The 11,440-nt window shown below is 41.8% G+C and overlaps 1 protein-coding gene across 2 annotated transcripts in view; it reads left to right on the top strand.

Annotated features, from left to right (window-relative positions):
• The window catches only part of RFWD2 (ring finger and WD repeat domain 2), a 125,090-nt gene that overhangs the window by 27,098 nt on the left and 86,552 nt on the right, over positions 1 to 11,440 (top strand). For both annotated transcript variants that reach the window (XM_017737437.1, XM_017737438.1), the window contains exons 8-10: positions 2,917 to 2,974; positions 6,552 to 6,666; positions 10,093 to 10,228. In XM_017737437.1, coding sequence (XP_017592926.1) covers positions 2,917 to 2,974; positions 6,552 to 6,666; positions 10,093 to 10,228 — 309 coding nt within the window. The remainder of the gene's footprint in view (positions 1 to 2,916; positions 2,975 to 6,551; positions 6,667 to 10,092; positions 10,229 to 11,440) is intronic.

The following is an 11,440-nucleotide window of genomic DNA, read 5'->3' as shown; positions in this document are numbered from 1 at the left end:
GAATGCTGCAGAACAGCTGATTGGAGTTTTAAAATAGGCTGACTTTTTTCACTTCTCTTAACTGAAATATTTAATCTCAAGTGCATTTTAGAGATGCCATGAGCCACTAAGAGTGAAATACAAACATAGTTGGGGATGGATTCACTTCCATGTTAAAATTATATTGAACTTGCGGAGACTTATTAGCTTATCAGTGAACTAAAATGGTGTATTTAAATCAAAATATAACTTAACATACTTAACACACTGCTAATGAAATATAATTGTATAACACTTTCCTAATGTGCCTTATAAATAGTACAAGGTTATCACAGACTAGTGCTGAGATGAAGAAAACTTCTTTAGCCTTTGAATTTAAAGTTCAAGAAAATAGAGTTCTTTGGAATTCAGTTTTATCTGGTCTCTGGTGACTTGCCCTTATTCATCTGCTTCCTCTAAATCACAGGCTTGCTTCATTAATTTTCTGTTTCTTTTCATTGTTTGTAGCTTTTTTCCTCTCCATTCTTAACGTCTTCAAAATGTGAAATTACTTTGCCTCCCCCCAGCTTCCTTCAGAAGTTCTTTAGCAAAAGAACCTAGCCCAGCTATAATGTTCAGTACATCCTTGTCTGCAAGAAACACGTGTTTTCTCTTGTGCCTACACAGGGGATGATGAAATACTAAATTGGGTAATAGCACAGTGCTTGTTTACAGCGTTGCATATTGCTTGGTTCGTATACTAATAGAGAACAAGAGGGGAAGAAGAAGGGAAGAGAACAAATAGTTCTGTGCGTGGATTTCTGAACAGGCGCGCGTGCTTTGTGCTCCCAGTAAATGGTGCGAACAGAAGGTAGGAATGAGCAGCTTCCCTGAGATGTTATCCAGGGCTAATAGCAATAACAAACTATCCCTAATAGGAGTTTGAGGGGAAAATTCTGGTCTAGGAATGAGTTGCTTGGTAACTGACTCAGTTATTGAAATCCTGATCCTCCTTCCCCTCCATTTGTTCTAATTACCTCCTCCCATCCCTGTAATGGGATTTATAGTCTGTGGATTGCCTTGTTTTTTGTTGTTGTTGTTCTGGGTTTTTAAATGTCGTATCGGTGTAGCTGAATTTCCAAACTGAACCTGATGTTACAGCTTTTAAAGAAGAACTTGGAGGGCACTTCTGTAATTTTCTGGTTACTTGCTTCCTGTTTATTGAAAGGAAAAACATTCAAGCACACATGAGTTAATTCAGCTATAGGCACTGCACAGAAATGTCTTTGAATTTGTACTCTGGTTGGGGAGATGACGTCTGCGCTCTTGAAGGCTTTACATCACCAGACAACCTGCAGCAGAACGAGACCAGACACTCTAAGTCTGTGTGTTTTGCTGTTAATTGCTGCTGTACCTGTCTCAGAGTGGAGTACTTTTTCATCGCTTTCCAGCTGAATGTGTTATTCCTGCGGTTCCTGGCAGGATCTGCTGTCCCTGTTTCATTATTTCATGAAGCCACATGCTAATTTAAAGTTCATTGTCCCCAGCCATGCCTGAAACAGCTCTGCTGTTTTCTCCCGTACAATAGCTTGCAGCAAATAATGATTTTCATCCCTCAGATTTTTCTTTGTTTTCAGCTTTTTGTCTTGCCTAGAACCGAAGTCAAATCAGTCTCATTTTTCAAGTTAATTTTTTAAGTCTCACCAGTGGTTATGTCTCATCTTCTGTTTCCACTCCCCTCCACTTACAGGGGAGCTTGAAAACATTCAGAGAAATAATTAAGCACTGCTGTACCATTGGTTCATTCTTCTAGATTTACAGGTGCCCTGCCTGGCATTTCAAGCAAACCAATTTATTTATGACCAAGGTTCTCAAGTTCACACATAAGTTCTGGCAACTGTTACATAAGCAGCAATAGGTACACTCATCTTTGACAAAACTAGGACCTCTAGCACTGCTCTAGGAGCTTTTTAAAGAAACCTTCAGCTTCCCCAGGCAATGCTTAAAATCTAAGGTTATGTCATAAGAAAGACTGCGAATAATGAGAATAATGATCCCAGATAGTTTCTTCTCTGTCCAAGTCAAATGACACAGCAGAAGCAAGGCAGATGAAAAGATTTTTTAGAAACAAATCATGGTTATTTTCATAATGTGTTCTGCATAATCATTGTGTTCTAATATGCTAATCTTTACCTGTCCTGGAAGTATATGGAATTTGAGTGATAAATGTGCTTTAATCTGGCTCTGGTGTCTTACTGTGGGAGCTGAATTTTTTGCCTGTATGTCGAAGAACACTGAACCACCTGTTTTCTGCTGGGATCAGGAGATCTTTCTGCAGTTTTGAAAGTTAAATTCCACTGAGTTTGCATGTCTATGCTGTGTTTTTAAAACAGTGATTTAAAGGGTATGTTGTGTGATTATAGATACTATAATGTGGTGTAGTGTTTTCTAATAATAGTAATCCTGGCTGTCAGTATTTTGGTTTTTTAGTTTATTTCTGTATTTCCTTAGTTGTTTCTGTTTAAACTAGTGTCTGTCTTACACTGATTTCTTTAGCTTTTCCCTTTCCAGTGTTGATTCAAATGCCAGAGCATTAAACTTCTTTTTTCTATCATTTTTTTTAAGGAATTTTAAACGAATGGTAGCATGTTATTTTCAGAATGTCTTGTGCTGCATATTTCATACAAAAGATATGCTTTTGCATTCTAATTAGAAATTATTCGACTGCACTACACATAATTGTGTGTGACAGCATTCTGCTCTAGGAAAACTCTATTTAAAAAAAAAAAAATCTCTCCTAAAACCCCAAAAAAATATAACCTTGTGTTCCCTGTCTGTAAAATGGATTTCAAAGGCAAGTATGCTGCAGAGTGTCAAGGGGGGAATAGCAAACAGGTTAAAAATGATAAAGGATGGTTGTGCAGTGATTTAAGCAGACTATTTCGTTTATTTTTGCAGTAGTATTATTGACTCCACCGAGTATAGCCAGCCTCCAGGCTTCAGTGGCAGTTCTCAGGTAAGATAATATATCTGTCTGCACGGGGGGACGGGAGAGTGAATGTGGAGGTTGGGCAGGGTTGAGGTGCACCTTCATCCATCTCCAGAGCACCGGTCAGCTGGAGCCTTGAAAATGCTTTTAACTGGTTGTATGGGCAACTGCAGCTGTAGGAATGATTGTGCCCAGTTGTGTGAGAGACTTTGTGTGATGTATTTAGACATCTGAGACTTATTTCTTAAAGCTGACTCTTCCATGGAAGAGGGGATACAGTTTGCTCTGCACCTCCCATGTGGGCAGCCCTGGGGAAGGGAGGTAAATCCCTGACCCTTTGCATTGGCTTAAATAGCTGTAGATCAAGCTTGACTTTCAAAACAAAAAAAACCTGCCTTGCACAGTTACATCGTTTGTCCTCATCAGGGCCTTACAAACCATTATAAATTCATCTAGAGGGTAAAAAGTTGCATATAGAATGGAGCTGTTTGGCAGGCAGCCTCCAAACTGTCTGATCTGCAAGGCCTCCCGAATTCCAAGCAGCACTGCTGTAGTCTGGCAGCTCAGAGGGATTCAGCTGGGCTGGGAAGCTGTCACTGATACCCAGCTCACAGTTCCAAAAAGGTGAAACAGTTTTCATTTGGGCAGATGGACTGTTGGTCACATTCCAGCTGTGCCTTGGGTGCTCTCTGGTGGTGGTGGACTGCCCCTGGCACGCACCAGCATCAAACTGGTAAATTAACAGGTTGAAGTGCTGTTGGATCTTACTTGATGTAAAGAAAAAACCACCTGGATTTTGAGCTGGTGCACATATATGTTTGCATGCAGGGTTTTGGGTTTGAAGCTGTGTAACTAACTGGTAATTAGAAAATTCTGTCTATTAGTCTGTGGGAAAATGCTTGTGGTTCCTGCTACTCTGGCCCTTGGAGGATTTTGCTGGAACAGGGAGTTGTAGTTCTACCACATTTCAGAGGGCAGGTGAAATGCGGATGGGGGTTTTATGTTCAGGACTCTGATGTGCTATGGTGTATTTGTTCTCCACTGACACTACTTGTCTCAGTAGTTCCTATTTCAAAGCTAAAATTGATAGCATAGCTATCCTGCTGGTGAGCTCAGAAAACAAACAACCTAGACTTTCTAGTCATTCTGTATGACAGCCTTATTTGTGTGAGAATAATCTTTTTTGTCCTCAAATGCGATTTCTTGTCCTCAAGAGTGCAAGATCTGTGCTCTCAAGTACAAATTTTCAAATTAAACTTTAATATATGTTTGGATGGGGAGTTCAAAGAGAACTCTTGAAGTTAAACACTTCTGTTCAAAGGTAGTCTAATTTCAGGAAGACTTTGCCATAAAAGTAGTTTTAAGAATAAAAAATAAATTGGGAGGGTTTTCCCTAATTGTCAGTCACAGCAAAAATCATATATTGGGCACTGCTGGCAGCAAGGGTTATCTAGGATGGACAGCAGAGCTTTCTTTCTCAATATAATTACTTTGTGCATTGCCCACAGACATGTTGTTAGGGAAGAATTTATATACCACAGAGCTCTAGGACACTTCTCTTCCAGAAGCTGAGCTTCAGAAGTAAATGGTGGACAAGTCACTGAGGCCCTGGGCAATTCTGCAGGTAGTATTTTAATGGCAGTACCTTTTTTCTGCTAGAAATAAGGAGCTTGTGTGCAGCTATGATGCTTTTTCACAGTTGTTAGAGGACTCTTTAAGAGTATCTGATGGAGTTCAGACAGTAAAATCACTCTTGATAACAGAGGAATCCAAACTAATATCCTCAGCTAGGGCAACCATAGTAGTTTTAGCCATCGAATAAAAATTGCTTGGGTGTCTTTTCTCTCTTCCCTTATTTTTTCCTCCTGTTGCCCAGTATTCCACGGAGCAGGCTTCATAGAAACTTCCCTTATTTTTTCCTCCTGTTGCCCAGTATTGCTTAGAAAGCAGCCACGGAGCAGGCTTCATAGAAGCTGAACATCTGGTTTTGGGCAAAACTTGAGCAGATTGAAATGTTTAGCTGGGGGTGGTCTGATGACAATGGGCTAGTGCCCCTTGCTTGGTTCTCAGCACAGCTGGGTTGCCATGTTGCCAGCCTGAGACCTGCTCCAGTGAGTGGTCTTTCTTGGGAGACCCAGCAGGCAAACTCTTACGTGATTGATTCCATCTCAGTGTGCACTGATCTGGCAGATCAGGCGTGGGTTTGGGTTGTATCGCTCATCATGGCTCAGGCAGCTTGCCTTAACTTGAGATTGAAGCCGTTGTTCTTTGCCTGAAGTTGTCTCGAGCCCACATCACTACTGATGTGCTGAGAGAGCCTGGAGGCATTGCAGGCTGGCACACAAAAATTATAGGAGGAGGCTACAGAAGTGTTCTGTTGAGCGTTTTTTAAAGATGTGACGTTTTAGAAAATGGTACTTGAAAGGTATTGATGTAGGAGCACTTCCCAGTGTTGTGTGTTGAGGTTGGAGCTGCTTTTGGGGTGAACAAGCTGTGAAGACCATAGGCGCTGTCACAGGCAAGCGTGAGCCACGATGTCAGTGTGTGGCTTCGGGTGGGAAGTGGTGACTTGGGGGATCCACTGCTTGGGGTTTGCTTTTTTCCTAGAATGTTAGATTGCTTTTTGTACAGGTACAAACAAAATTTGAGTGGGCTGTAAACTGATTTTGTTCTTGTTGGATTGGTAGGTGGCTGTAATGAGAACAGGCTGTTCTCCTGCATGGATTGAGGGGGAGTTGTACACGAAGTGGGTTTTGTCAGTGCCATTGAGTAGCATTATGGGCCTTGTACTTGCTCAGGGTTGTTGTTCATTAGGGAGTTTGATGGTTCTTAAATCTTTTAAAATTTAGCTTTGAGGATGTGGTATGTGAGGCTTCTTAAATAGAAATTAAAGCAAGGAGCTCTTTGTGCTTCTTATGTTAGTAGAGGGTTTCATTCCTTTTCACGACTCGTGATTAAAATGGTAAGTACTGCATGTCCTGTGTTTCCTTCAGGAGGAAAGATTACTTACTTAGTTTAAATCCTTTGCTCCTACCTCTCACTATTACTGTTTGGGTAGGTTGGGAAATGGCTTTAGTGATGATTTTCATGAACTTCTTTTCAATTAACCTTTGAACTTCATGTTGTCTTTTACTTCTCTTTTTATTTGCTTAGTTTTACAGAGTTACTGAGTCGCTTCAAAAGAAATAATTCAGTAACTCATTAAAATAAACACCCCCTTCTCTTTTAATGAGCTGTCTGCCAGGGATCTGGGGAGTATTTGTTGTAGAGTCTGTTTGATTTGTGAAGCTGGAAGATGGCTTCTGCTGTCTATCTGAATAAATGCAAGACAGGGTTCCCCAAGGGTTGGGATTGCCTGTCCTGTGTGTGAGGCCAGAATCACTAAATTTGCTAAGGTTCTGAAAGCAGGGATTTGTTTTTGTTACATTAAGGGGTGCAGCATAGGACCCTAAGAAATAACTGTTGACAGTGCCAAGATTCTTCATTTATTGTCATTTTACACTTCTAACCTATCGTATATATTGTTTAAAATTGGGTACAATCTATGGAAGCGAAACCCAGGCCTGGCTTTAACTTTCTGAAGTGTTCTCCCTTCTCCCCTCAGACCAAAAAGCAGCCGTGGTATAACAGCACGCTGGCCTCGCGACGCAAGCGCCTCACGGCTCACTTTGAGGACCTGGAGCAGTGCTATTTCTCCACCAGGATGACTCGTGTCTCGGGTGAGTGCTTGTGCAGTGTTCCACTTCTGGTGGCAGGTACCTCTCGCAGAAAAGCTTTGCTTTTGAGAGAGCAGCTCGCACTTCTTCCTCGCATGAGAATGTGGCTGTATGTATTTGTGTCACTCAGATCATTCCCTTTTGCTATTCTTGACCAATCTTTGAAGTTGCTAAATTTGGAACACTTAATCCTGTCACTTTGGCGGGCACTCGTATGGCTTTGTAATCCCTTACTGTGACGGGTAAAACCTACAATAAATAATTGCTCTGGTGCCTGTTCTGAAGATGAAAATGCCTGAAAGCAGAGGTTGAGTTGTCTGTCCACTAGATGTGGTATAAACCCAGTAGTTAAAAACACTGCTATTGAAATGCTACAGAGGTGTAAACATAAATGGATACATTCTCCTGTATTTAGCATGCAAGGGGACACTTGGAGGTTACCCTTTGTTGTCTAGATTGTGTCTTGGTTAACAAATAGCTTGGACTATAGAAGCTGACTGTGCAGCAGTGCTCTTGTCCCATGGGGCACACCTTAGATTTAAGGCTTGTTTTGAAGAATTAGAAGCTGTTTTCAAAGTTGCCTAGATTGCCTCATTCGTAATTGACTAACAGTGTGACAGCAGCTAGAGTAATTGTTGCCTACTGTATCCATGGGTCTTAATTACACACAAGACCCTCTTAAGAAATGAGAGGGTCAAATAGTCTTGAGGGTGAGGAGGGTTGTTCTGTAGCCCCTCTGGAGGGCAAACCAGCTTGGCAAAAAAAGCTTCAGGCAATGGACTGCAACAGGCAAGAGATTTGCACCACCAGGCTTTGAGCTGCAGCCCATATCGAGTGACAGACTGCAAGGAAAGCTGCCAGCCCTCAGGGGGTGGGAGACACCACTTAGGCACGAGAGGAAACCAGGCAGAGGTTGCTGCACCACAGGATCTTTACTTAAGGCAAGGACCAACCTCCCAAGGAACAGATCAGCAGGATTGCTGGGGTAGAAACCTCTGCTTTTTTCTTTTCCATGAATTTAGTTTCTGTCCCTTTAAAATAAATAAATAAAAAGTAACTTTAAAAATTCATTAATAAATGGCTCCAAATATAAAGGCTGCAGCATGTCTTAGGGGAGCTCACTCTTAGAAGTATTTAACATCTTTTACCTACTTCAGGGCACGGGCTGACTCAGTTCTCATGGTGCACAGCAAAATTATTTTAGCAAGGAATGCAGCACGTTGGGAGGTTACTTCAGCATCTGAAATATTGGAGGAGCACATTGCATGTGTCCAGCCAGATCCCTGTGGAGTGCTAGCAGGTGCTTTGCAGAATGCAGTTCTTCACAGATCACACTGAGATGTTGTTTTGCAGTGCTATCTTGGTGATGCATAACTGTGTTTATGTAAAAATAAAAGTTATTAACCAAGGATAACAAATGGGGCTCTTCCCAGCATTCCCTTGTAGAGGGCATCTTTCTTCATAATTGGAACTATAAATATGAATGCAGTGAAACTGGTTTTTTGTATTCATATGTGTCAGCTGCACCAAGAGCGGAGGATTTGCAAGGGCAGGTTTTCTCCTAAATAAGGGGTAACCTATGATACTTGATTAAGTTTTCCTCTCCTAAGTCATTCCTGCATTTTGACACATTTTAAATAGGATTTAATGTGGATTTAAAGCTTTTTGCAAGAAGTGCCTCTGATTGTTCGAGTAGGGAGTGGAGACTTAATATTACTGTAATTATCAAATGGCCTTGCACTTTGCCAGGGGAAGATGTCTTGAGAAATAATATTCGGTTTTCCACGCCCATATAGAGAAAAAATTACAGAAGGTCTGTGTGCTTGATCTCTAAATGAGGGAAATGGAAGGGTGGCAGCTATTTGTCCCTATCACAGTGCTGAAAGAGAAAACAGTCTTTGAAAAACGCTGACTGATGTTTGTGTTTCTTCTCAGGCTTTTTTCTGTAGTGGTCAGGTGCTGATGATGTTAATTTAGAGCATCACTTTGTTCATTTTGCCCCTTTTCATCTGTCTGCCATGGATAATGTATATGCTAGTACTCCAAACATGCTAATTACTAGCCTTCACTGTTCCTTTATATGATCAAACATTAAACACTGCATATAAGGGACACTTCAAAATGCCTGTAAGTGTAGAGATAATAATTTCTGATGGCAAGGAATTACCAGAGTGCAGAAATGATTATTCTCTGTGTTTTCCCACAAGAAATCATGGCTGGATTTTGCTTTTATAGATCAACCTCTCTTTTTTCACCCTGGTATTTCTAAGCCTTTAAGTAGATCTTGTTATTTCTTCATGCTGCTGATAAGGCTAGCTTAACTAGTGGGTGGAATGTGATCTCTGGGAGGGGTGGGGGTGTGTGGGTGGTTTCTCTGATGCTGGGGTGGAACAGGAGATGAGGTGTGCAGTACCTGTAAACCAGCAGTGTTAGCTGTAGGTCCCCTAAAATGCACTGGTGCAAAAAGAAAGGGAGGGTGGAAGCATTAGAGAAGGAGTATGAGAATTGCTGCAGATCTGGGGGGTTGTGATGAAGCCTGAAGGTGCTGCCTGATGTTTGGCTGTGGGTATGTGACGGTATTGGGAACCCAGATTTGCCTGTGAGGCATTGCTGTAAGTTAGGAATTTTTCCTTGCTTACAAAATACTGAAATTTAGAATGCTTTAAACAAAATTATGTTCCTACCAAGAAAAGTTGGGACTTCTCAGAAGTCAGTGAATGACTTTCAACTATCTACACTGCAATTTACTTTTAACTTTTGTAGTAAACTGTTCCATTTCCCACAGAATATATATCATCATTATTCAAGCTGGCTCAATTTCACCTTGTCTGCTGAAGGTCATAATTTTCACAAAACTTCTAGTACAGGGAGCCTTCTGGTTTCATGCTTGCCTTCATTCTCCAGCCCTGAAATACTTCTCCCTTAGCTCTGTTGCTTTTGGAATAACAAGAGAAGTATTTTTTGCTAAAAGTATTTTGAATGTAATTGACACCAAATGTAAACATACCGTAACAGATCAGGGAAAGGAATATACTTTCACCCTTGCTGAAAACTAGACATGTCCTTTGCAGTGCATTTTGATATGCTTAAAGGTTTTCTGTTAATAATCTATATGGCCCATGGGCTCTGAATGTGAATAAAATAAGTGAGCTTATCAGGAAAGTTGTATTTGACTTCTAGGCAGATTCTCAGCATAGTAGGTTCACCCAGCACTTTATTTGTGGTCTGAAAAGCTCATAATGCCTTCAGAGAATGCTAGAGATGAGAGAGAGCCTGGTTTTGACCAAGTGTCCTCCCCAAATAACAAGCATCACGTGGAGACAAATACCTTGATTTTTTTTTTTTGTTTTTTTTTTTGTTTTTTTGTTTACTGTTGAGTTTACCTCCTTGCTCTGTTTCTGCCCCCTCCAATGTGACTGCCTCTTCTAGATGACAGCAGAACCACCAGCCAGCTGGATGAGTTCCAGGAGTGTCTGTCCAAGTTCACGCGCTACAATTCTGTGCGGCCCCTGGCCACGCTGTCCTACGCCAGTGACCTCTACAATGGCTCCAGCATAGTATCCAGGTAGGACACACTGTGGCTCTGGCAGCAGGCCATGGGCACGTGGGCTGCTGAGGCTCAGTTAATAGCCTATATGAAGCAAGTTATTGTTGGTACACCTGCTGCACTTAGCACTTGCTTCCCAAAAATCGTTTTGCCAATGTGTGACTGTGACTGTGTGTGATAAGTTTGTGACTGTCATTGGTCTGTGATGGCACTCAGGTACCTCAGCAGTACTTTTTATTCCTGTTGGTGTTGGTCAAGACCAAATCCAGAACCTCTGAGGTGCCAGTATCAGCAGCTGTTGTACGAAGCCTGTTGTCTTCATGCTAGCTTAGTTCTAAGTGATGCAGTTCTAGCATTTTAAAAATCAATCATCATGTTTGGTAGTCTTAAGAATCCGTGGTGGTTTTACACCACAGATCCAATCACAATGGCAAATATTAAAAAGCTGAGTTGTTTTTAGCTGTGATTGCTTGAAGTCTTGGTCTTTGGAAGCTGTTTGCGGTGCCGAGCACTAGTGAGGGAGTGGTTGTGGGAAAGCCAATGCAACAGTTCCATTCTTGCCAGCAATTCCTGTGTATCCCACCTGTGCAGGGTGGCCATGTCCTGTGTACTGCTGCTGAAGCTCATCTGAGCCTCCTGTGGACCAGTTTTGACACATAACTGGTGAAATGCTTTTGACTGTCTTTCAACAGGATCAGTTTCTTCTAGTTAGGTCCATGAACCAGCTCCCTTAGGGATCGGGCTGTAAGAGAGCACATGAAGAGGCTGGGACTTGCCACAGCCCTGATCTTAAACTGGTTTCTCCCTACCCTGGGGGATTTGCTTATTTGTGGTAGTTTGTGCTTGGAGCTCCTTGGGGTGGAAAAAATGAGGGAATATGTTAACTAGGAAATCTTTCTGCATGGCATATGTGCAGGACCTGTTCTAGCTTCTTGCAAGCACGTCTCACTAATTTCAAGGCTGCTTCACAGCAGTCTCTTGAGAGAAGTAGCATCATCCCTGTTTTATATATGGGGAGCAGGAAATCCAAGGAGACCATACGTGAGGTCTTGGAAAAAACATTATGTTGACAAGATAGATAGATTAAACTTGGGTTTTCTCACTTTTCATCTGGTGCCTTACAAAGGCGCCACACGGAGAGCGACAGAAGAGCTTGAGTATTTGGTGAGGGACCCCAAGAAATTTGCACTATGTGAAGAAATTGGAGGCACGTGTAGCACAGAGGACATT

The sequence above is a fragment of the Corvus brachyrhynchos genome, unplaced genomic scaffold, assembly GCF_000691975.1.
Source record: "Corvus brachyrhynchos isolate BGI_N302 unplaced genomic scaffold, ASM69197v1 scaffold466, whole genome shotgun sequence".
Lineage (NCBI taxonomy): Eukaryota > Metazoa > Chordata > Aves > Passeriformes > Corvidae > Corvus > Corvus brachyrhynchos.
This window is presented reverse-complemented; position numbering and strand designations above follow the sequence as displayed.